This window comes from Lutjanus erythropterus, chromosome 15 (assembly GCF_056507025.1).
Source record: "Lutjanus erythropterus isolate fLutEry1 chromosome 15, fLutEry1.hap2, whole genome shotgun sequence".
Classification (NCBI taxonomy): domain Eukaryota; kingdom Metazoa; phylum Chordata; class Actinopteri; order Lutjaniformes; family Lutjanidae; genus Lutjanus; species Lutjanus erythropterus.
The window spans coordinates 8,447,200-8,474,059 of record NC_139331.1 but is presented as its reverse complement, the minus strand read 5'-3'; the positions used below and the strand labels follow the sequence as shown (position 1 = coordinate 8,474,059).

Below are 26,860 nucleotides of genomic sequence, written 5' to 3'. Positions count from 1 at the left end.
ACCCACCACACAATGACTGTAATCATTTCTCCTCGTGTCATTGTCTAGTCGGGCCAGGTTGTTGAGGTAGCAGTGGAGGAGAGAGACAAGCGGGGAACAAGAAGCTATTGACTGCATGACTACAATTACAATGAAGGTCACCTGACTATGGCTTTTCCCTCCACAGGAGTTAATGGGAAGAACTGGCATATCCCATGTACACAAATTTGTACTGTGGTGTATGCAATCACGCAGTTGGAAAGTGTAGTGTTATTTGGACGTACATCTCCAACAAACAAAATCAAGGTGAATGTCCTTAAATCTCTGTAAGTGGTCAAATTATAAACTACGTAGAGTTCAAATATATAGGTGTCATCCAAGACTTTTCTCTGACCTTTAAGAAACATATTAGAAAGACCTGTTGTGTCCAAAAGTATAACATTACAAACTTTGATCAAATCAGAAACTTGTTATGATGTTGGTCTCAGGCAAAGACGCCAACCTTAAATCCAGTTAGATCATGATATAATCAACAGTTTTGACAGTTTTAGATAAGAAACAACAACAGCACCATCACTGTGATCTACTCGAGAAATATAAAATGTTAAGCTTTGATAACTTCTTCAGGTTTTTAGATATTGAGAACTTTGTGCAGCACCGCCCTGATCCATGGAGCACTTACTGTTTTTATTATGTGAGGCATCTGTATTGATAACCTGGTCATTAAATAAGGTAGTTATTGTATATTTTATGATGTGTTTTGACTGCCCAGTGTGTATTTACCATTTCTGTTATGTAGATTATTGGTGACTTGGAGACATTAAAATGTAGCAGTTGTGTATTTCATATTGTACTTAGTGTTTTTATTATGTAAGGAAGCTGAATTTATTGTGTTTTGTATGCAAATTATATTTTATTTATTGTGTCTGTTGTGTGTAGGACTACAGATGGAACTCAGCATCCTGTGAAATCTGGTGTAACCATGTTTTCATTTTGTGTTGATGATCAATGTTACTGAATGTTGTCGTTTTATAATTTAAATAAACTAAAATGAAATAAACCAAGATGGAGTTGTATTATGGGAATGGCCCAGCATTTTATGGAAGTAAAAGTCAGAGTATCTTGGCCTGTGTTGCTCAGGTTTCTAATTTTTATCCATATCTTATGAGTCCTACAAGTTCAGAAAAGTGCAATGTTAGATTGTACTACATTGAGAACCCCTTTGAGAGGGTCATGTGACCATGATATGCAAATGAGCTCTGAAGAATAATTGATCCAAATTTACTGCTCAGTGGCACAGACCAAGAGCTCCCATCAGTAGAGATGAACAAACTAAATCAACAGGGTGTGAAACACAGAGCACTAAAATTAACTAAAAATCTCTCTCTACAGAAAACTAGAAACTATTAATTTTCCAGATTTAAGGCATATCATTTCAAATATTACCTCACAATTAATGATCATTAATGCATGGAATCTGATCTTTATGTCAACAGGTCTGATGATGTTTTTGAGGACAAAATTCTCTGTTTTTTATCACCAAATATATCTGGCACAAAAGCAGCCATCACAGCCATCACATATTTACTATATATTTTTGTTGGCTCGCTATCATTTCTTATAATATGTGGGAACCTTCTTGTAATAACCTCCATCATTTACTTCAAACAGCTCCACACTCCTACAAACTTCCTCATGCTCTCTCTTGCTGTAGCTGATTTGTTTGTTGGGGTTTTACTTTCTTATGGCTTGATACCAGCTACGAGAAGCTCTTGTTTAGTACTAAGCTATTTTGATATGTATCTGTGCTCATCTTCTGTTTGGAACTTGTGCTTCATTTCTGTTGACAGATATTATGCTGTGTGTCAGCCTCTGAGGTACAGAACTAAAATAAATGTCCGTGTTATTCTGATCATGATCCTGGTGAGCTGGACTCTATCTGCTCTTGTCCTCTCAGTTGTAGGTTTAGCAGATATTTTTGGATTTTACCTCCCAGCTTCCATAATGTCTGCCATCTACCTAAAGATTTTGATTGTGGCACAGAGACAGGCACGCAGCATCCAGAACACAACCTGTCAGAGCACAAAGCCTGAAAGTAAGATGGAGAGAAAGGCCACCAAAACTCTGGCTATTGTGATGGGAGTTTTTCTGATCAGCTGGACTCCTTTCTTTCTTTGTTGGACCTTAAACATTTTCATTCATGACAAAGTACCATTTTCAGTGATTTATGGAGTAACCTGGCTTGGATGGTCAAATTCGATGCTCAATCCATTCATCTATGGTTTCTTTTACAGCTGGTTTCGATCAGCTTTCAGAATGATCATTTCTGGGAAAATATTTCAAGGTGATTTTACTCATTCTAAGCTCTCTTGACTCATGACTTGCTGGTAATCATCACTAGTTTGGCTCTGAAGATTTACATCTCTTTCTACTGCAGATCATATAAATGTTGTACTATACATAAAGTCTCTCTATGTACAACTCAGTACACAGATGGCAGCACAACAAGTAGTAAACAGTACATGCAATAATGTCAATGTTATTGAGATTATTATATGTACTGTAGTAATCACAGGATCTTATTGCTTTCTTCATTTCTTACTGTATGTATTCAGTGCACCATAATGGATGCAGTACAGCTCTGAAGTTTTCTGTGTATAAAACTTTAGGAATTAATTAATACTTCTCTTTCAGTAGTTTTTAGTCAGTGCCTTCATCATTTGTTTTGGCTGCAGATGGAAACCAAATTAACAGAAAAAAGTTTTATCATTGTTAATGATATTACACAAAGCAGGATAACTACAGTCCTCCATCCAAGATGTGTAGATTCTAATAAAGATGTTGCTGTTTTTTCCAGTACAGTGAAACAGTGAAAATAAAGAATGGTGGATTACATCTTTTCTCTGTTCAGATAACAATCTCATGGAAGTACACTTTGGCATCCTTTACAGTAGAATCCCCTTTTTTTCCCCTTTTCTTACTTCTCATTCTGTGCCTATATATTTTTTTTTCATTAACATGCTGTAAATCCGTAACTTGACAGAGAATATGTCCAAAAATATCTGCTTTTATGGCCCATGATAACATGGCCATTTATAATGCCCACACTGCAGTTTGTGTTTCAACAACATTGAGTCATTATTGCTGGACACTTGGCTTGCCAGTTTCACAATGAATCAAATTAATTGGTTCTTTAAATCTTAATATCTTGTATAGATGTTTTATTTTTATGCATTTTCAGTTATCAGTCTTCAGTCTGACTTTTACACATCTCTCAAATTATGTGAGATATAAAGTTGCAATAAAAAACTACTTTAATCTCAAAATCTTTTGTGACAGTTTAGGCAGGGCCAAATTATTTTTGTAGGGCAGTTATAATCAAATTGCAGCCAACGGGCCTTAACCCTCCAGCTGTAGTGATGTTCTCATAGAAGCAATGAACTCCATACATTTAAACACAAAGAGATAAAACAAACTGAAAACCATAAAAAATAAAGAGATCACAAATCTCAATATATATAAGTATCCACTCATATATGCCCAACTGATGCATCAAAAACAGTGTAAATGTAATTTGTCCTTAAATGTCTATTGTATTTTAATCTGTTTCTTGTGAGTCCTCCAAGAGTATATTACATTAAACTGAGTGCTCCTTGAAGAGGCATACGGTCCTGATCATTTAAATAAACTAATGAACAACAACAAAAAAGAATACATATCTTTCATTTTAAAAAATTTCAGGTAATTAGAGAAAACAGATTAGGAATTTCAGGCAAAACCCACTAGGTGGGGTCGATGGGTCAAACACATTATTGAAAGTTGTCAGACACATGAAGTTATGTGCTTCACAAGGCTTCTGCCACTAGTACTAGTTCTACAATTTGTACTTTTCATTTGTAGCATGGTCACACTCTTCTCCACCACCTTTACATGCTCACAGTCGTTTCCTGGCATTAGTTTTCATTAGACTTGCACCGATTAATCGGCAATGCTCAGAATCGGGCCGGTTTTCACGTTACTGGCCTTGACCGGTGACCGGCCGATCAGCGTCACAAATCCAGTTCTGTGCCCGTCATTGTCACACACATGTTCTGCACGATGGTCACGTCATGCGTGCAGCAGACAAACTGACCGTGACGTCAACACAGCGCTGATAACAGCTACACACTCTGACACGTCTGCTTGAAGATGGTGTCAGCGACAGATTCCAAGAACAGGATAAAGAGAAGACAGACAGTCTACAACGAGACAGAGCAGCTGACAATGACGCAGAACAGCCGTAAACTCTCTCGCACTTCAGGCTAATGCTAGCAAGCTAGCAGCAGACTGCTGTTCACAGAGGGACAGTTCAAATCTCACCTCCTGTTCTGGCTGAAGAACAAACAACCTGTGTTGATGCGTCTCCTCAAACATTTTATCATCCAGACTCCTTTAACTTCTGTGTTTGTTTTTCTCACGGCAAAGTTTTACTTCAAACTGTTGCACCGCGTTAGTCTCCAGTTTGTTAACATCCACTTCCACAAAAGATCACGTGAAATCGCGTCCCACGAAATCCCGCGTGATGATCTCGCGAGATCACATTCACCCATTTCATAATCTTAATATAAAATTATAACAAGGCCTGGTTGTAATCTGGATGATTTTGGAGAAAGTATTCAATGAATATTTAATAGTCAGTGTCTTATTATGAACATATTTACAAGAAAAGTTGCAAAAATGTTTGTGAATGCTGTCAATTACAGTTCTTAGAAAGAAAATCGGAACCGGCCAAGAAAGTTGAAATCGGTGCAAGTCTAGTTTTCATGCAGTTGATACACACACTGGATACTTGAACAAGAGACACAGAAAGAAACAGACAAAGACTCAAGAGGTCTCCAGGCTTTTATATTTTATCAACATTTTATCATCATTCACAAAAGTCACTCTTTGGTTATACTCCATCATGCATATACTTTATTTTATTTTGGCAGCTGCATATTTACACAACAATTTCCATGACATGGGGTAATGATACAAGTGTCAAGCTAAGGCCCTAGTAAGTTCAGTTAAATATATTGAGGGAAGGTCTTTGAGGCTTTGTTGGACCAGGGATTTCCTGAAGCATTCTGTAGAGACAATTGATGTCTGAACCTAGCAGCCAAAAAGAAAATTGAAAGTGTAAGGTTGTGTTATTTGGATGCAGATTGAAGAGACCAAGATGGAGTTGCATTATTGTAACAACCAAATATTTTTAACAAACAGTTATGCTACCTTGGCCTCCAGTGTTCTGGATTCGTATTTTAATTCATCTTTCATTTCATTCATCCCCCAAGTTTACAAGTTATGCAATACTAAACTATACTGACTAGTCCTTTAAGAGGCTCCCTTGATCATGATATGCTAATGAGTCCAAAATAACAACTCTGATCCAATATACTGTTCAGTGACACAGACCAAGAGCTCCCATCAGTACAGATGTACAAACCAAACAGACACAGTGTGAAACACACAGAACACTAAAACTAACTGAAAATCTCTCTCTACAGAAAACTAGGAACTATTAATTTTCTTCAGTTAAGGAATGTTATTACAAATGTTAATTAACTATTAATGATCATTTATGGATGATTCTAAAATTTTTGACAACAGCTCTGCTACTGTTTATGAGGACAAATATCTCTGTTATGTATCAACAGCATCCATCGCCATCACTTACTCAATATTCTTTGTTTTTGGTTCTTTATCATCTGTTATAATATGTGGGAACCTTCTTGTAATAACCTCCATCATTTACTTCAAACAGCTCCACACTCCTACAAACTTCCTCATCCTCTCTCTTGCTGTAGCTGACTTTCTTCTTGGGGTTTTACTTTTGTTTTATGGCTTGATACCGACTACAAGTATGTTTTGCAAGGTACAAGGTGTTATTGATTTCTATCTGTGTGCATCTTCCGTTTGGAACTTGTGCTTCATTTCTGTTGACAGATATTATGCTGTGTGTCAGCCTCTGAAGTACAGCACTAAAATTAATGTCCGTGTTACCATGATCATAATCTTACTGAGCTGGACTCTATCTGCTCTTAGCCTTTCAAGCACGAATTTGCAATATATTTTGGGTTTTTACCTCCCAGCTATCATAATGTCCATCTTCTACATTAAGATTTTGATTGTGGCAAAGAGACAGGCACGCAGCATCCAGAACACAACCTCTGAGAACACACAGTCTGAAAGTAAGATGGACAGAAAGGCCACCAAAACTCTGGCTATTGTGATGGGAACTTTTCTGATCTGTTGGGCTCCTTTCTATATTTGTTGGGTCTTTTATCCTGTGACTAATTACACAATACCAATTCCTGTCTTTACTGCATTTACATGGATTGGATGGTTAAATTCAATGCTCAATCCATTCATCTATGGTTTCTTTTACAGCTGGTTTCGATCAGCTTTCAGAATGATCCTTTCTGGGAAAATATTTCAAGGTGATTTTACTCATTCTAAGCTCTCTTGACTCATGACTTGCTGGTAATCATCACTAGTTTGGCTCTGAAGATTTACATCTCTTTCTACTGCAGATCATATAAAATTTACCACTGTACTATGCATAAAGTATCTGTATGTACAACTCAGTACACAGATAGCAGTACATAGTAAACAGTACATACAATAATCTCAATGTTAATGTTTCCAAATAATCACAGGATCGACATGTCAAATTTTTTTTCCTCATTTCTTACTGTATGTATTCAGTCATAGATGCTGCATAATGAATGCAGGAGTACAGCTCTGAAGTTTTCTGTGCATAAAACTTCAGGAATAATTAACATTGCAATGATCTTTCCCATGCTGTAGTTTTCAGTCACGCTATCACTTGTTTTGGCTGCAGAGGAAAACATTATTGAGTATTAGTTGACCTCAACACTGTGTGAATCATAATGAAGTAGGAAAAACTCTAGTTTTGCCAGCACAAAAATAGCTAAACAATGCTGGATAACTTCCTTCTCTGTTTAGACAGCAAATTTATGGAGGGACATTTTAGGTTGCTTTACAGTAAAATCACTTTTTTGTGCAAGTTGATAAGTTCTCATTCTGTCTCTGCTTTGACACCGATGAAGATGCTGTGAATGCAAGATTCCTTTGTGAGACTGTGTCCTGTGAGAATAACTTAGTGCGCAGATAGCAGTGCATAGTAAACCGTACATACCATAATCACAGGATCATTATATCTCATTGTTTTCCTCATTTCTTACTGTATGTGTTCAGTCATAGATACTACATAATGAATCTAGCTCTGAAGTTCGCTTGGCAATAAACCTTGAGAAATTAATGAAAAATGATATTTCTATTACAGTAGTTTGAAGTCAGTCCCTTCATATTTTTTTTTCTTCAGATGGAAACAAAATTAAGAAGCAGAATTATCATCATTGTAAATTATATTACATACAGCTGGATGACTACAAAGTCCTACATTTTAGAAACATTAAAATTAGTTGACAACAAGCTGCACATTGATTATAATAGTAATTATAATTATAAAGGATAATTTATGGTTTTCACAATGCAAAAATAGCTTAAGTATAGAATTGTGGATTACTTTTTTGTCTGCAGATAACAAATTTAAATATGTACACTTTATACCAAGCTAATTCAGTGAATAAGTTTGTCTAATAAGGCAGTTCATTTGAAAAAAAAATTGAAAGAAGGATGAGTTATGGGCCTTTAACTGTTCATTTTATGTTAAAATTTTGTTACTAGAAATGTTTGGCCCCTGGCCTCCTGTCATTTTGCAAAAGTGGCCCCTGGGTAAAACAAGGGGGTGACCCTGTTGTAGGGGTTCCTGGGGTAAACATGACCCTTATGCTAATACTTACCCCACACACTAATCAATTAACTGTACGTCATTTCTGGATTAAGTAGTATGTGGCAACTTGTTTCGCACAAATTAATTTAAATCAATATGATGTGTAAGCACAAGATGAGTTGAAATAATAAGGGCACGTCTATAAGATGGTGCATTAAGTGCATCCAGTCAGGATGAGATGAAGAGCAATGAAATACTCAGACACAATATCTGTCTTTGTCTCTTATTCCAAATGATTATTTATTGCTTGAAAACAAGAACCTCCATGTTCTGAAGAGACACTTGTTACACTGCAGTTCATATGTTAATATTTAAATGTCACTTTCTGTTACAAGTAGGTGCATATTTATCACCAAGGTGAACACAGGCTACAGGACACCTGCTCTCCAGTCTTTCTTCAGTTCTCCAATTACTGTCTTCTATAATCTGTACTTGATGTGTAACACTGGATGTGAGAAGGTCACAATCTTATCCCCCACCTTGACATGCTCACCATCCTTTCCTGGAAATAGTTTGCATGTAGTTGATGCAAAAATTGGATACTTTGACACAGTCACACAGGGAGGTATCTAACAGAGAAAAGCTCAATACTTTATCTTTAAACCGTGTGTGGTGTTTGGGTCTGTGGGACCTGTTTTCAGGACAGTGAAAACCGTGCACCCACACTATACATTTATACTAAATACTTTGTTGTTTGGCTCCACTGGACCTGAGGGTGATGAAAGCCACTGGGCCACCCCAAGGACCAGCTCTTCAGCAGCCAGCCACAAGTATTTGGGATTTGGGATCAATAAAGTACTATCTACCTATCTAGCTATCTGTCAGCAGGTCCCCAGACTAGCCCATCAGCAGCCAGCCACAGGACCAACCCATCAACAGCCAGCCACAGGAGCAGTCCCACAACCAGCCTGTTGGCAGCCAGCAACGGGACACACCCAAGGACCAGTCCATCAGCAGCAAGCTAAAGGACTAATCCATCAGCAGCTAGCCACAGGGCCAGCTCATCAGCAGCCAGCCACAGGACCAGCCCATCAACGGCCAGTCACAACAGTAGTGATGAAAAACGTTGTTTCATCTCTATTTGTTCAAGATAAACATGTTTTTGTACCCATATCTTGATAATATTTTGAATATTAGATTTTATCAGAAAAAACAAATAGCACCTTTGTTGAAAAATGTGGTCTAACAGAGGTAAATGGCAAATATTAACTATATATCCTGCCTATATCACTTGTAATTTAAATAAAGCAAACAACTCTTATGTGTCTTTACAGTAGTTATTATGGTATTATTGATTTAAAGACCAAATAATGCAGTGGGACCACTAGACCCAGACATTGGTTAAGTAACAAAAACAGGGGGATCTTTATCATTACAATTTCACAGTCACTCAGTTTCTCACAGTCATACTTCATCATGCATATACTTTATTTTGTTTTAGTAGTTACAGGCACATCAGCATTTTAACATAACAGCATTCCCAGGTGTTTTGTACAATCCTTTGCATATCCTTGTCAGAAAAATTCTGGATCCCAATGTGTAACCATGTCATTACCCCACACAATAACAAATTATTTTTCATCATGTCTTTATCAGTCCAGGTTGTTGAGGTAGCAGTGGAGGAGAGAGACAAGAAGCTGTTGACTACATGAGTATGGATATTGTGTATTCATCAGTCACCTCTGATCTCCAGGCAGTCAGTGAAGAGGGAGTGACTACACTGGTCCACTTGCACTTGTACAATCACCACAGCTCTTATTACTCAGACTTATAGTGGTTTGGGGGAAAAGTACAGTACACATATTTAAGGGGACTGCAAGGATCATGTGCTGGTGGGCTGTGTTTGATTGATGTTTGACCAACTGTGGGGACCGGTCTCAGTCAAAAATGCCAGAGACAATTTTTTTGTCCCAGTCTGGCCCAGCAGTGTAACTATACAACACTGACTGTAGTCCTGTTCAATGTCCCACCCAGATTGGTTAGAAGTCATAAGCAATACACATCTCCTATAGTTTTCAGATCACCACTGTGTCTTAGCTCCATTGTCCGTCTTGTGTTCCAGTTTTTGCTATCCATTTATCATTTTCCTGGTTCTTTGGATTTTTGCTTGTTGTCTCTGCATTGGCGGCACTGTGGTGCAGTGGTTAGCACTCACAGCAAGGAGGTCCTGAGTTCGATCCCCCAGCTCCCCGGCTGGGGCAGGGCCTTTCTGTGTGGTGTTTGCGTGTTCTCCCTGTGTCTGCATGGGTTCTCTCCGGGTTCTCCGGCTTCCTCCCACAGTCCAAAGACATGCATGCTAGGTTAATTGGTGACTCTAAATTGCCCGTAGGTGTGAATGTGAGTGTGAGTGGTTATCTGTCTATGTGTCAGCCCTGCGATGAACTGGCGACTTGTCCAGGGTGAACCCCGCCTCTCGCCCAATGTCAGCTGGGATAGACTCCAGCAGCCTCGCGACCCTTACGGACTAAGCGGTTACAGAAAATGAATGAATGAATGAATGTCTCTGCATTTCCTTACTGGATTTGTTTGCCTTTGTTGTTTGACTTCCTGTGGGATGATGCGCATGCATCAGCATGCTCTATGTCTGACTTTTTATAACTTTTTCTTTCAGTTTTATGCCATATTTTACATCTCATGTCTCATGTCTTGAGTTGTTACAGGCTTACCATTTTACTTTCCAGGCTTGGGCAGCTTGCCAAGGCTAGCACAACCAATTTGTTTTTTAGCCTAGGAGCTAACTAATCCCAACGGAGACAGCAGACTCTGGATCAAGACAATCTGCAACCTGAAGCTTAATCACTGCAGCAGGTACACTTGTTGGACCCGTGTTAGTAAGTTCTGCTGTCTGCTGTTTGATATCCTCCACGTGGATCTCCCCTGTCACTGTATAAACCCTGCCATCACTGTGGGCTCCTGATCGGAGGTCCTGCATGTGAGTGCCTATCACCTGTTAGCGGCTTCCATGTACCACTGCTCGCTGAATATGTAGCCTGACTGTTATGCACTTTTGCTCTTTACTTTTGTTCCCCAGCCTCCATCTATAATTATGGCTCCACTCACTACTACTACTACTGGCTGCGTCAGCTGCGCCCGCTTGGCCAATTGGGTTGTTGGAAGAATATCCATGCTCTACAAGATCCAAGAAGCCGAGAAGCTCATGGACACAGTCATCCTCGATCCAGCACAAATCGACACCATCTGTGCCTGGGTGCCTGAGGCCTCTGCACCCTGTCCAGCTGCTGAGGCTGCAGTAGCTCCCTCTCCTCCAGAGCCCAATGTCTCTGCTCACTGTCCCGTGGATGTCAGCTCTCCTCCAGCCTCCATCACTGTTAGCTCGTGGACATGGCTTGGGGCAAAGCCTAAAGCCCTGGTTAGCTCCACTCCATCTAACCACGAGCCCGGTTTGCACGGTGTGCACAGCAAGAGAGGGAAGCGCCCCTTTTGTGTCCCTCCTCAATATAATATCCGATTGGAGAATAAATATGACATCCTCAACCTGCTCAACTTCCCTCCTTTGCCTGCAGAGTCCCTATCCCTTCCCCGACCTTCCATGCAGGCCCGGGAGTCCCACAGCTCCGTTACCTTTGGCTCTCCCACCAGCTATACTTGAGCACTCCACTCACACCAGGGCTTGTTGCTCCACACTGCTCTTAACACCAGTGCTGCGGCGGGTTCCTGGCCATTCTTCTCCATCCACTCCATCGCCACAGGTGTGGTCTTTTCCACCGACTTGTCCCCCTCAATCCATGCGAAAAACTGGTGGCTTGAGTGTTCCCGACATGCACAGTAGATACTGAATGCATGGGATCCCGCTCTGAGAGCCTTCCTTCAGCATTTCCTAGTCCCCTTTTCTCCCCGACTACACTGATATTTGGAGACTCAATAATCAGGATCAGAGATAGTTTCTGATGTTTGAAGTGTGCAAAATTGTTCACGAATATATCCAACCAGTTCTAACAGAAGCACTCTTTTTCTCTTCGGGTCATGCTGGACTCGTGCAGTAAAATATAGTGTCTTGTATTTTTGTATGTTATAGATCATAACTGTTTAATCCTTGTTTTTGTGAATCATAACAAACATGCAGACACAAACACTACAGCTGCTCCAGCTGTCAAGTCCCATATGCATTTTGCATATTTGTTTAGATTTATTAGACGTTATAATTATAAAATAATTTCATTTTCTTTATTAGTGAGTTGAACTTTAAAGACACATGCAGGCACAGTTGTTAAAACATTAATGAAAGATGTTCTTTGATTGTGGAGACGTGTGTGCAGTTCAGCCAAGTGTGACACACGTGCATGCTTTTCACTTCAGTATTTACACTTTATTGCTGATACAGAATAGGTTCAAATAACACTAATCCACACTCCCATGTGAGTAAAAGAATGAACAACAGTGAACATGTTTTGTGATTGTGAAGACGTGTCTGTGTGTTGGCCAAAGCCGCCAGGTGTGATCTTGTGCTGAAAGACCACACTTTCCACTTTGACCAGGTATTGGCTGGTCTACAGCAAGTGGTTTTTACTCCAATGCACCGAGCACAAGGTAGAAAATGTGCCGGGCCTCGATTTCCTTTTGCCTTCATGTTTAGACCTCCCGCCCACAGAGGCACAGACCAGGCACAAGTGCATTTGCTATCTTGCACACATGGCAAAATGGCACTTGCACTGGTGTAAGATAGCAAAATAAACTTGTGTTGGCAGCACAACGGCTTTGCACTGGGTGTAAGATTGGGGGTGTTCAAATATCTAGGTCTAATCCAAGATTCCTCTCTGACCTTGAAAATATATCAGAAAGACCTGAAGTATAACATTGCAACTTTCATCACATCAGAAACTTGTTATGATTTTGGTCTCAGACTAACAATCCAGCTTTAAATCCAGTTATACCTGGGTATAATCAAGCTCTGACAGTTCTGGATAAGAAACCATGACAACACCATCATTGGAGAGATTATTGGTCTCATCTGGATTGGGAATGCCTTAGTACCCCCAGGAAGAGCTGTAAAGCCATGCTGGGGACACCAACATAGATAGATGGATAAAGGTTAATAGCGGGTACAAAAGCAAAGTTTTATTGCCTCTGTGTTGAAGCTTTCTACTTTGATGTTGACTATGTTAAAAACTTTCTTGAGGTTGTACTGATTAATTTAAAACAGATCATTTGAAACTGTACATAGGTCTGGGAGATTAAATGAAAACACATATTCACAAGGAGTCACTCATCATATTGACAAACACTGAATGCCACAATATGCTAATGAGCTCAGATTAATAACTCTAATGAGACTTGTCAGTGGCACAGAGACCAGGAGCTCCCATCACTACAGATGAACAAACCAAATACAGCTCTACATTTCATATCATTAACAGAAAATTCTCTCTACAGAAAACTAGACACTGTTTTCTGTCTCCGTTTAAGGTGTACTATTGGTGATTGACAGAAGTACAGACAAAAGTGACAATGCCTAGATGAATCATCCACCTGCATCAGTTATTGTCTTTTAATTTTAGAACTGCACCCGCCCTGGAAGACTGCACTATTCTTTCAGTTGAGCAGTTGATTCAAGATTCAATATGTTTATTATCACACCAGTTATACAAGTACAATTGTGTGAGAAACTCTGGGCAGACTGCTCCAATATAAAAATAACTTTAGGTAAGTTACAGAAACACAGAACTAGAAATAGAATAATAGTAAAAAAAAAAAAAAGAAAAAGAAAAAAAGATGACGATAAAATGTATCAGAAAAAGACAAGATGTGATTTTTTTAAATAATGTATACAACTATTCGCATGTACACCAATCAAACATAATGTCATGACCACCTGCCTAATATTGTGTTGGCTCCTTTTTGCTGCCAAAACAGCCCTGACCCATAGAGGACTCAACTAGACCCCTTAAGGTGTGCTGTGGTATCTGGCACCAAGATGTTAGCAGCAGATCCTTTAAGTCCTGTAAGGTGCGAGGTGGGGCCTCCATGGATCAGACTTGTTTGTCCAGCACATCCCACAGATGTTTGATTGGATTGAGATCTGGGGAATTTGGAGGCCAAATCAACACCTGCATCCTGGTACCACGTGTTCCCCAGGTAAGCAACACACACGTACCTGCCCATCTACGTGATGTAAAAGAAAATGTGATTCATCAGATCAGGCCACCTTCTTCCATTGCGCTGTGGTCCAGTTCTGATGCTCACGTGTCCATTGTTGATGCTTTCACCACAGGGGTCAGCATGGACACCCTGACTGGTCTGCAGCTATGGAGTTCCATACACAACAAACTGCAGTGCACTGTGTATTCTGACACCTTTCTATCAGAACCAGCATTAACTTCTTCAGCAATTTGAGCAACAGTAGCTTGTCTGTTGGATCAGACCACATGAGTCAGCCTTCGCTCCCCACGTGCATCAAAGAGCCTTGGCCGCCCATGACCCTGTTACCGGTTCACCACTGTTCCTTCCTTGGACCACTTTTGATAGATATTGACCACTACAAACCAGGAACATCCCACAAGAGCTGCAGTTTTGGAGATGCTCTGACCCAGTCGTCTAGCCATCACAATTTGGCCCTTGTCAAACTCACTCAAATCCTTATGCTTGCCCATTTTTCCTGCTTCTAACACATCAACTTTGAAGACAAAATGTTCACTTACTGTACCGGTCCGTGGATCAATTGGTACTGGGCCGCACAAGAAATAGTTAATTATTTCCGTTTTATTTATTATCTGAGTCCGAACGATCTTTTATTTTGAAAAATCGTTTATTTTGAAAAATGACCGGATTCTCTCGGTTACATCTCGGTCACTTGAGCGCGAAAATTTAACCCAGCTAGCAAAATGAGTAAGAAACAGACGTCTTTGGAAAATTTCTTTGCGAAGGGGAAAAGGCACAGTGAAGAGAGAGAAGAACAGCCTACAACTTCCAAGAAAAAGAAAGCTTTTAATAGACAATACCAGGAGTCCTACTTGAAATATGGATTTATCGCGACAGGTGATTCCCACGCACCAAACCCGCTCTGCATAATATCTCTCTAATGAGGCAATGAAGCCTTCAAAACTGCTTCGCCACTTAGAGACCAAGCACCCTGGATTAAAAGACAAGCCCCCAGAGTATTTTGAAAGAAAAAAACATGAAGGACAGAAGAAATTACTGAGGGCCACCACATCAGTAAATGAGAATGTACTGAGAGCATCATACTTAGTGGCTAATCGTATTGCTAAGGCTAAAAAGCCATTCACTATTGGTGAAGAATTGATCTTGCCCTCCACTAAAGACATTTGCCGTGAACTTCTAGGAGAGGCTGCTGTTAAAAAGATAGCACAGGTGCCTCTGTCGGCTAGCACCGTGACTTGACGCATTGAAGAAATAGCCGAAGACAATGAGACGCAATTGTTGGAGAGGATTAATAAATCACCGTGGTACACACTCCAGGTTGACGAATCTACAGATGTTGACAACAAGGCAATACTACTTGTTTATGTGTGATATATTTATCAGGAGGATGTGCATGAGGATATGTTATGTGCACTATCGTTGCCAACCAACACCACAGCCACAGAACTGTTCAAGTTGCTGGATGGTTAAAAATCAGGAAAACTGAAATGTCGGCATATGCACAGACGGAGCTGCTGCCATGACCGGACGGCTGTCTGGTTTAACTACTCGGATTGAGGAGGTTGCACCTGAGTGTGAATCCACGCATTGTATCATTCACAGGGAAATGCTGGCAAGCCGAAAAATGCCACCGGAATTTAACAGCGTATTGAATGATGTCGTTAAAGTTATTAACCCCATCAAAGCACACGCACTTAACTCGCGCCTGTTTGAGCACCTTTGTGAGGAGATGGACGCAGAGCACAGGCGCCTTCTTTTATTCACAGAAATAAAATGGTTATCCGGAGGGAAATCACTGGCCAGAGTGTTTGAATTACAAGAGCCGCTGCAAAGATTTCTCACAGAAAAGAAGTCACCGCTGGCAGCACATTTCAGTGACGAGGAATGGGTCTCAAAACTGGCTTACCTGTGCGACATATTCAGCTTGCTCAATGAACTCAATCTGTCACTTCAGGGAAAAATGACAACTGTCTTTAAGTTGGCAGATAAAGTAGCTGCATTTAAAGCCAAACTGGATTTGTGGGGACGGCGCGTGAACAGAGGCGTATTGGACATGTTTCAAACATTAGCGGGGATTTCGGGTGAGACTGAGCCTGCGCCTTCATTCACCAAGCTGGTGCACGATCACCTGTCTTTGCTTTTAAAAGAGTTTGAGCGCTACTTCCCAACCTCAAAGGACCCACGAGCTGCCAAGGAATGGATCCGCGACCCATTTGTCAACAAACCAGGTGAATCCAGCATGTCTGCAAGAAGAAGATCAAGTGCTGGAGATCACAAATGATGGCGGCCGTAAAAGTGTGTTCGAGACAACAACTATGCCGGTGTTCTGGATTAAAGTCATGGCAGAATACCCCGAGATCGCCACCACAGCACTGAAAACCCTGTTGCCATTTCCGACATTCTGGTTTTCTGCAGTGACAGCAGCCAAAACAAAACAACGGAGTAGACTGGATATAAGCAACACACTTCGGGTGTTTTTGTCTCCCATTACCCCCAGATGGGACCGTCTCGTTGCAGAGAAACAAGCTTAGGGCTCCCATTGATTTAGCGTTATAGTGAGTTACAATTTTCATGCACTTTATATTCGTTTTTATGGTGAATCTGCATCTTATTTTGAAGGGATGTAAACATTACCATAGCAACCAGAATCAGAGAGCGTTAGGGCAGTGGTCACCAACAGAGGGAGGTGAGGGAGAGGGGAGGAGGAGAGCTTGTGAGTCTCGGGCACACAAACATACAGGAGCCTTATCTGACTGTTCAAACTGGCAACTTTATTCCAGCTGTTGAAAAATAACATTCATGGAGTGTTTAATAATAATAATAAAAGTGGTGTGTAGGTATATTTAGATAGAGAAAGAAATGTGGAATTGCTGGTTCTTGTCATTTATTTATTTTTTATTATTATTTATTTAATGGGCAGAGAGGATGTTACCAGAGACTTTGATGTTATACTCATATTATGTTGTTGGCGCAATGTTACGAGGAAGCTGCTAATAAAGTTGCATACCAGTACACAGTGGATTCACGTTTATTGTTATGTTATAACAATCTATTGGGGAACACTGCACTAACAGGTGCCATGATGAAGATATAATCAGTGTTATTCACTTCACCTGTCAGTGGTCATAATGGTATGTCTGATCGGTGTATAGTTTTTGTTTACATATTGTTATTTACTGCATTATAGTTAAAGGATAGAACAGATATACGCTTACAGAAATGCACAGGGAGAACATGTCAGTGAGAAAATATAAATAAGATGAATCATAAATATAGTTTTAGATTATCTGTCATACAAAGAAATCCTGGTGACAACATGCACTTGTAGTTTGTAGTTTTACTGATTAGAGAAGTTGAAACAAGTGGTTGCTTAAAAAAAAGTTTCAGTGCCTCCTTTGTTGATGACACGGTACAGAGAGCAATGCAACAGCATGACAGGCTCCAAACTCTACAAACCCATTCTCTAAATCACGACAAAACTAACGGTGATAGACGACGAGAAGAGGACTGCAGGTGACACGCTGTGAGTCACAGCCTCACAGGCACACAGCAGAGCACACAGGACAGTAATGCTGGCTTGATTACTTGTGCTTGTTTTTGCCACTGACCACCTCAGGCTGTTATTCTGAGTTTCTGACAATATCAAAAAGATTTGCAACAGTGAGAGACCTTTTTAAAGAGTAGCATACATTTTGTTTAATCAGAATCATTTGGTTTGTTTCTCTTGCCACTCTTGTAATTCCCTGAAATAAATCCCTTAATTCACAGCGCAGAGTGTGCAGGTGCTGGTGAAGGTGATGCCAGACAGCGGCTGCTGTAGCCTCGGGTTAGAAGCTCCACAGGCCTGCTGGTTTTATGGCTGAACTATCAGCTGATGCACAGTTTTACTTTCTCTTCCTACGTGAAAATCTAACATTTTCATTTTTTTTTTCATCATGAGAATAAAGAACAAAAAGTCATGATATCTTAGCCTCTGTTGCTCTGTTTTCTTGTTTTAATTCATCTTTATAAGCCCTCCAAGTTTACAAGATTTGCAATTCTATATTATATTATACTAATGATTACTAATGGTAACTATACTGACTACTCCTTTAAGAGACTCCCTTGATCATGATATGCTAATGAGCCCAAAATAACAACTTGGATCCAAATATACTGCTCAGTGTCACAGACCAAGAGCTCCCATCAGTACAGATGTACAAATCAAAAAGGCATGGTGTGAAACACACAGAGCACTAACATTGACTTAAAATCTCTCTACAGAAAACTAGGAACTATTAATTTTCTTCATTTAAGGCATGCTACTACAAATGTTAATTCATTTTTTATGATCATTTATGAATGGATTCTAGCATTTTTGTTAACAGGTCTGATGGTGTTTATGAGGACAAAATTCTCTGTAATGTACCACCAACAGCATCCATTGCCATCACTTACTCAATATTCTTTTTTTTTGGCTCTCTAGCAATTCTTATAATATGTGGCAACCTTCTTGTAATAATCTCTATCATTTACTTCAAACAGCTCCACACTCTTACAAACTTCCTCGTACTCTCTCTTGCTGTAGCTGACCTGCTTGTTGGGGTTTTACTTTTGTCTTATGGCTTGATACCGACTACAAGAACCTATTGTGTACTACAAAACTCTACTGATCTCTATCTCTGCACGGCTTCTGTTTGGAACTTGTGCTTCATTTCTGTTGACAGATATTATGCTGTGTGTCAGCCTCTGAAGTACAGTACTAAAATTAATGTCCGTGTAATTATGATCATGATCTTCCTGAGCTGGACTCTAGCTGCTCTTAGCCGCTCAAGTTTAGATTTACAATTCATTTTAGGATTTTTCCTCCCAGCTATCATAATGTGTGCCATCTACCTAAAGATTTTGATTGTGGCACAGAGACAGGCACGCAGCATCCAGAACACAACCTGTCAGAGCACAAAGTCTGAAAGTAAGATGGAGAGAAAGGCGACTAAAACTCTGGCTATTGTGATGGGAGTTTTTCTGATCTGTTGGTCTCCTTCCTTTCTTTGTTGGGTCTTTTATCCTGTGACTAATTACACAATACCAATTCCTGTCTTTACAGCATTTAGGTGGCTTGGATGGTTCAATTCGATGCTCAATCCATTCATCTATGGTTTCTTTTACAGCTGGTTTCGATCAGCTTTCAGAATGATCATTTCTGGGAAAATATTTCAAGGTGATTTTACTCATTCTAAGCTCTCTTGACTCATGACTTGCTGGTAATCATCACTGAAGATTTACATCTCTTTCTACTGCAGCTCATATAAAATTTACCACTGTACTATGCATAAAGTATCTGTATGTACAACTCATTACACAGATAGCAGCACATAGTAAACAGTACATACAATAATCTCAATGTTAGTGTCTGTAAATAATCACAGGATCCACATATCTCATAGTTTTCCTCATTTCTTACTGTATGTATTCAGTCAGATGCTGCATTGAAATGATCTTTCTCTTATGGTAGTTTTCAGTCAGTGCCTTCATCATTTGCTTTGGCTGCAATTATTTAAAATGTTTGTAAATGTGATTCAGTAACCCAGGATTATACAAAATTCTTCATCATAGTCACATCTAAAATAAGTTGGCAACAATTTCCATGGTGTCCACAACAATGTGTAGATTATAATAGTAATTATAAACATAAAGGATGATTTCTGGTTTTCACCCTGCAGAAATCACTCAAGTACAGAATGTTGGATTACTGTTGCCTCTGTCTTATGCATGTGCACTTTAGCATTCTTTAGAGTAGAATCATTTTTTGTGCAGGTTAATAAGTTTTCAGTCTGACTCTGCTTTAACACTTAAAAACATGCTGTGAATCCAAAAATAATTAGAGAAAATATCCACTTTCACTGTCCATGAGGACCATGGGCATTTATGTTGTCCACACTGTTCACACATTATTAGTGGACACTTGGCTTGAATTTGTAAGACAGTTTCACAATGAATTAATTTATAAAACAATAAGTTTTTCTTTTTTTAACCTAAAGACTTTGTATAGGTTTTCATTTTTTTAGTTATCAATGTTCAGTCTGACTTTTACACATCTCACCTCTGTTGTGGTTTAATCAGTGACCAATCAATGCACCCACACTACAACATAGTTGTTGAATCACCACATTTTAATGCAATATTTTAATATGTGAGACAGAAAGTAGCCATTAAAAACTACTTTAATATCAAAAACTTTAATGTGTCAGTTCAGGCTTGGCTGAATTATCCTTGTAAGGCAGTAATACTCAACTTACAACCAGGGGGCCCTCAGACTATTTTCTCATTCACAATAGAAATAAATTGATGAACAGTTTTTCACAGGAATGCAGGACAGATATGATAATTTTGGATGATGGTCTAAATTAGACTGTTAGTAACAGACCGGTAGCTGATTTGCACGAAAACCTTTCAGACTGTGCAAAGTGTGATTATAGATGAAGAGGAGCAAAACTTGGGGTCTGTGAGGTTCTAGTTTTAATGTTTATTCATTTTGTTTGATAAGTAATGTGATTATTACCCGGGATTTACACCAGGCGCGCCTGCGCGGTTTTGCTCCGTCATGCACACGACTTCAATTTACACCAGCAGCGTTTCAGAAGCGTTTCAGCAGCGGAGCGTTTTGCCCATCTGATTATGTTTACTTGCTCTAATTTTGTTGATTAAGTCCCCTTTCTTGCTCTTTGTGCTTCTACCATGGATAAACAGGCTACGTAGTTAAATAGTTTATTTTCTGTCTGTCTTCATGATCGCGAGTCTGCATGGGGTCTTTTATTTTGAAAATCAACCGGATTCTCCCCTGTTTTCCGTGCCTGACTTCCTGCCCGTTCGACCAGCTCTGTGCCAATTGACGCGCCATCCGTTGAAAATAGACTCGCTGCGTATTCTCCGCGGAGTGGAGCGCCGAGCCGAGCCGCTTCTGGGACGCTGCTGAGACGCACCGTGGCGCTTCTGGTGTAAATTACAGCACTGACTAGAATGGGTTCTATTTCTTTGCGTGCCGCGGCACAGCCGCACCTGGTGTAAATGCGGGGTTAGTGTTTCTTTTAAAGTTGCTGCCCCCTATGCTCCTGTCATTTTGCAAAATTGGCCCCTGAGCAAAGCAAGTTGAGTAACCCTGTTTTAGGGGTTCCTGGTGCAAATACAAGTTTTATGCTTATTCTGACCCCACACACTAACCCATTCACTGTACATCCTTTATGCAGTATTTACTATGTGGCAACTTGTTAAGCACAAGGTGAACAGAAATAATACCTGTTTAAGGTGCATCAAGTGCATCCTGTCCAATGATTATCCAAATGATTATTCATTGCTTGTAAATGTGGCGGGAGCAGGGGATTGAAAGTGTTGCAACAATGCCGCCCAGTGGAGTTTCACCCCCAGGAAATTATATTTTATATTATATAAAGTATATTATATTATAAGTAGGGGTGGGACTTTAACGCGTTAATTATGATTAATTAATTACAAAAAAAAAATGCATCAAAGAAATTAACGCATTTAATCGCAGTTTGCACTCCAGACAACACGGAACATTTGTTAGTGCACGAGTTCCTGGTCCACCGATCACACTGACCACTAATTTACACCAGGCGCGGCTGCGCTGTGACACTCGGAGTAATTCACTGCCATTCTAGTCAATGGTATATACCAGAAATACCAGAAGCACCGTGGTGCATCTCAGCAGCATCCCAGAAGCAGCTCAGTGCTCCACAGAGAATACGCAGCAAGTCTATTTTTGATGGATAGCACGTCAATTGCCACAGAGCAGGTTGAACAGGTAGGAAGTCAGGCACGGAAAACAGGGGAAAATCCGTTTGATTTTCAAATAAAAGACCCCCTGCAGTCTCACGATCATAAAGACAGAAAATAAACAATTTAACTACCTAGCCCGCTTATCCATGGTAGAAGCACAAAGAGCAAGGAAAGAGGACTTAATCAACAAAATCAGAGCAAGTAAACATAATCAGATGGGCAAAACGCTGCACTTTTAATAATTAAAATTAAATCATTTTTAAAGTTCTATGAAAGCTTGAATATAGCCACCATTATGATTTATAGTGCCATTGTTAGACTGATGCAAAATAAACAATATTTTGTTGTTTAAATGTATGCATGTCTGTCATTTGATTCAGTCATATACCAAAATCCATTTAAATTGAAAAATGTTGCTTCTTGTGGCAAATATTGTTATGCCATTAAAATGCAATTAATTGAGATTAATTAATCACAAAGACTCTAATTAATTAGATAATTTTTTTGATCGAGTCCCACCCCTAATTATAAGTTATCAAACAATTGTTGGGGAACACTGGTTCAGTATCACCAGGGCAGGAGACGTGTTCCGTTAAAATAATAACTTTATTTAGCAAAAAAAGAAATAAATCAATCGATGAGAACCAAATGTTAAAATGTATAATGAATATAAATAATAAATATATAAATGGATGTACCCACCAGGGTTTAAGGTCAAGGGCAGGTACAACTAACTAACATTGGAGGACAGGCTGGGCTTAGCGTGGCAGCAGGCCACAAACACAAAAAAAGGGGGAGGGGTTCTTAACTACCACCCATGACACAGTACACCAACCAAAAAAGGAGTCATGAAGACAGGGGATTGGACTTCCGCCGAGGCCTGCCATGCCTGTCCAGAGACACTCACTCACATTCACTCCAGTGACCATTACTTAAAATTAAAATCAAAATATAGGAAAGAAAACCCCAATCTGAATTAAAATGTACAAAATTAATAATATCATCACTTAACAGAATTGTAATTAGCAAAGAGTATTTTGTTAATTAACTCAAACAACGCAGGTAATCAAATATACACATTAAAGTACAATTAAGAGTATGTGTAGGCAGCTGTGCTTTATGGCTATCAGGGATGTGGCCACGGCTTGGGTCAGAATACCCCAGTCAGCGCTGGAGTCACAGGAAAGAGACAGACACCACAAAGCTGAACCCAGCACAGCCAAAACACAAGAAGCTGAAACAGCCGAAGCAGTAGCTTAGCGGAGAGCCAACAGCCAACACAGTAGGTTATCCCAGCACAGAAACAATAGTTTATGGAGGAGAGTAGAGCCAAAACAGCAACTTATCCAGGGGAGTGGTGGCCAGTGATGGGCTGTATATGTAGCTGCAGCCTATAAAAGGCACAAAATTAATAATCAGTGATAATACTTCCAATATGATTATCCTTAATTATCCTTAATGTTATATGAACTATACCTACCGTTTAGCTGAGGCAGAGTGTAGGAGCAAGCAGTTGGAGGAGAGCCACAAAAGCCTGCAACACAATTACACTGAAGCAGAAATACAAAACAATCAACTGGGACCCGAATGACAGACAAGATGAAAAGGGCAGACAACACCGGCTTACTGTAACTCAGGTGAAATAATGGGTCACTCCAGCATAGGTTTGGTTGTCCGCCTACCCAAGATCCATGTTGTCACTATTATTGGTTGCTAGAACTATCAATCAGAACACCTGAACCAAGAGAAAGCTTCCTCTACAACTTCGACCCCACCCCGTACTTTCCCTTTGTGTGAAGCTTAGCTCTGTCTCCGATGCCAGCATAACGTCGATTTTTTTAATTTCTTTGGAACCCTGGAAATTGGACCAGATCCCAAGCATCCAAGGAAGTGTCCGTGCTGATTCAACTCAAGATCTGCTGCACAGACACACTGTTTCACAGACAGGCAGACAGCTCTGCTTCGGTGAGCTGAACACAGGTGTATTTCAAAGACAAGGCAGCAGATATCACCGAACTTACAATAAACATCACAATCATATAATCTATTTGTATGACAACCAGCCTGCCCAGTTTCCCAGTTATGCCAGTGAAAATACTCTCTGTCGTGATGTCACTCAATGGAGGTGAAAGTAATGCTTTTCAATCTTTTAAATCTTTTTTTTTTTTTTTTTTAGACTCCAGTGCCACACAGAGCTCTTCAAAGTAAAGCCTAGCATTCAAGTGTCCTTTCTACTCACCACAGCACTTAAGCTGCGGATCATGTGTGGGCCAGAGCTTGGGGGGTGATGTGGAAGGACCATGTACCATATTATTAAAGGCCATTTTGAAAACAGCTGACAGTATTTTAAAGCTTGAACTCCAAAAAGTGCACAGATTAGAACATGGCGAGAATAAATGTGCAGTGAAGCTGGCCAGAGTCTATGCCAGGTGCAGATTGAGGCCATATGTGCCCACTGCTCTGCCAAGTTCCTACCCCCTTCCATACCAGAGGCCAGAGTCTCCAATGATGGGTTTTGAAAATTAGACAAGAAATTATAAATAAAAGAAATTGCCCTCCTTTTTTGAAAGTTCAAAGGAACATAGACTCTATGAGTGATTCGTCAGGCAAAGGAAGGTGTGGTAACATTAATATAACTGCAAGGAACCTGGAGGAATCTAAAAAAGTGGGACTGTGGTATATATAGTATTCCCCAATTGTCTAACATTCTTATGATCTTTTACAAATCCTGATCAAGAAATTTTGTCACCTAAACCTACTCAAACTAGTCTCTTATTTTAATCTGTCTCTTATGAGTCCTCCAAGTTCACAGGAGTCCAATACGAAATTGTACCACATTGAGTTCCCCTTTGAGATGCTCCATTGACAATGATATGCAAATGAGCCCCAATGAATAACTGATCCAATATACTGCTCAGTGTCACAGACCAAGAGCTCCCATTAGTACAGATACACAAACCAAACAGGCATGGTGACAAACACACAGAGCACTAAAATCAGCAGATAATCTTTCTCTGCAGAAAACTACAAACGACTAATTTGCTTGATTTAAGGCCTATTATTGGAAGTGTTAATTCAATATTAATAATCATTTATGCATGGAAACTAACTTTTTTGTCAACGGGTCTGCTGATGTTTTTGAAGACAAAATTCTCTGTCTTGAAGCACCAGATATACCTTTTAAAATGGCAGTCCCCGCAATGTATTTAGTATATATTTTTGTTGGCTCTTTATCAGTTCTTATAATATGTGGGAACCTTCTTGTAATAACTTCCATCATTTACTTCAAACAGCTTCACACTCCTACAAACTTCCTCATCCTCTCTCTTGCTGTAGCTGACTTTCTTGTTGGGGTTTTACTAATACTGTTTGTTGTGATACCAGCTACGACAAGTTCTTGTTCGGTACTAGGCTATTTCGATCTCTATCTGTGCGCATCTTCTGTTTGGAACTTGTGCTTTATTTCTGTTGACAGATATTATGCTGTGTGTCAGCCTCTGAGGTACAGAACTAAAATAAATGTCCGTGTTACTGTGATCATGATCCTGTTGAGCTGGATGATATCGACTCTTAGCTTTACAATTATAGGTTTACAAGATATTTTTGCTTTTTACCTCCCAGCTGCCATGATGTCCGTCATCTACCTAAAGATTTTGACTGTGGCACAGAGACAGGCACGCAGCATCCAGAACACAACCTGTCAGAGCACAAAGTCTGAAAGTAAGATGAAGAAAAAGGCGACTAAAACTCTGGCTATTGTGATGGGAGTTTTTCTGATCAGCTGGACTCCTTTCTTTCTTTGTTGGACCTTTAACCCTTTGGTTAATTATAAAATCCCAGTTTCTGCATATTATGCATTTGTATGGTTTGGATGGTCAAATTCAGTGCTCAATCCATTCATCTATGGTTTCTTTTACAGCTGGTTTCGATCAGCTTTCAGAATGATCATTTGTGGGAAAATATTTCAAGGTGATTTTACTCATTCTAAGCTCTCTTGACTCATGACTTGCTGGTAATCATCACCAATTTGGCTCTGAAGATTAACATCTCTTTCTACTGCAGCTCATATAAAATTTGCTACTACACTATGCAAAAAGTATCTGTATGCACAACTCAGTAGACAGATAGAAGTACATAATAAACAGTACATACAATAATCTCAGTATCACAGCTGTGTACAGAATATAGCGCTGAAGTTCTCTGTGTGAATAAAACTCCAGAAACTAATGTTGAAGTTATCTTTCTCTTACTGTAGCTTTTGGTAAGTGTAAAATAAGACATTTTGTCACTGTAAATGATTTCACATAAGGTAGGATAAGTACAAAGTTTGTATACTGTATTTTGTTTGTAGTAAGATCAAAATCAGTTGGCAGAAAACTGTACATTGTTCACAATCACAATTCCCATCACAAAAAAAGCTCAAGTAGAGAACGGTGGGTTACTTTTGTCTCTGTCCAGATAACACATTTACGAATCTACACTTGTACATCTTTTGCATCTTTTACAGGAGAAGTACTTTTTCATGCAAGTGAATAAATTCTCATTCTGTCTCTGCTTTAACATGTATAAAGATTCTGTGAATCCAGGACTTAATAGACAAAATGTCCACTTTCATGGCCCATGATGACCATGGCCATTTTTATTGTCCATACTGCAGATTCTCTTAACAACACTGAGTCTTTATTAGTGGACATTTGGCTTGCCTTTGTGAGACAGTCAATTAATCCACTTTCACAAAACAGTACATGCACAAGTTTATTATTATTATTATTATTATTATTATTATTATTATTATTATTATTATTATTATTATTTGAAGACTGTATACATTTTCATTTTATGCATTCTCAGTTATCAAAAGGAATTCTGGACCCCAATAGGCTAGCAGGTGGCACACCTGGTGGTTTCTCAGTCACAATACAATTCAATTCATTTATTCTTTTTTCCCAGGAAGGAGAGACAGATACGCCAATGTTTGCTGAAAGGCTAAATTACAGTGTTAGTAACAGAGAAAAGGCTGATTTCCATGATGGTCTTTCATGTTTCGAAAAAGTGTAATTATTGAATGAGGATAAATCTGATACCATGAATGTTTATTTCAGACTAAAACAGTTTAGATATGCTGCTCCTTCTGTCCCTGGTAGGATGCAA

The 26,860-nt window shown here is 39.5% G+C and overlaps 1 protein-coding gene and 1 pseudogene across 1 annotated transcript; both read left to right on the top strand.

Annotated features, from left to right (window-relative positions):
• The first annotated feature begins 1,449 nt into the window (after positions 1–1,449).
• LOC146314013 (trace amine-associated receptor 1-like) lies at positions 1,450–2,352 on the top strand. Its single transcript, XM_084737052.1, has one exon. The coding sequence runs from the start codon at positions 1,450–1,452 to the stop codon at positions 2,350–2,352; it is 903 nt and encodes a 300-aa protein (XP_084593178.1).
• A 13,634-nt stretch (positions 2,353–15,986) lies between these two features.
• On the top strand, positions 15,987–25,707 carry LOC146314012 (trace amine-associated receptor 1-like; annotated as a pseudogene).
• The last annotated feature ends 1,153 nt before the right edge of the window (positions 25,708–26,860 follow it).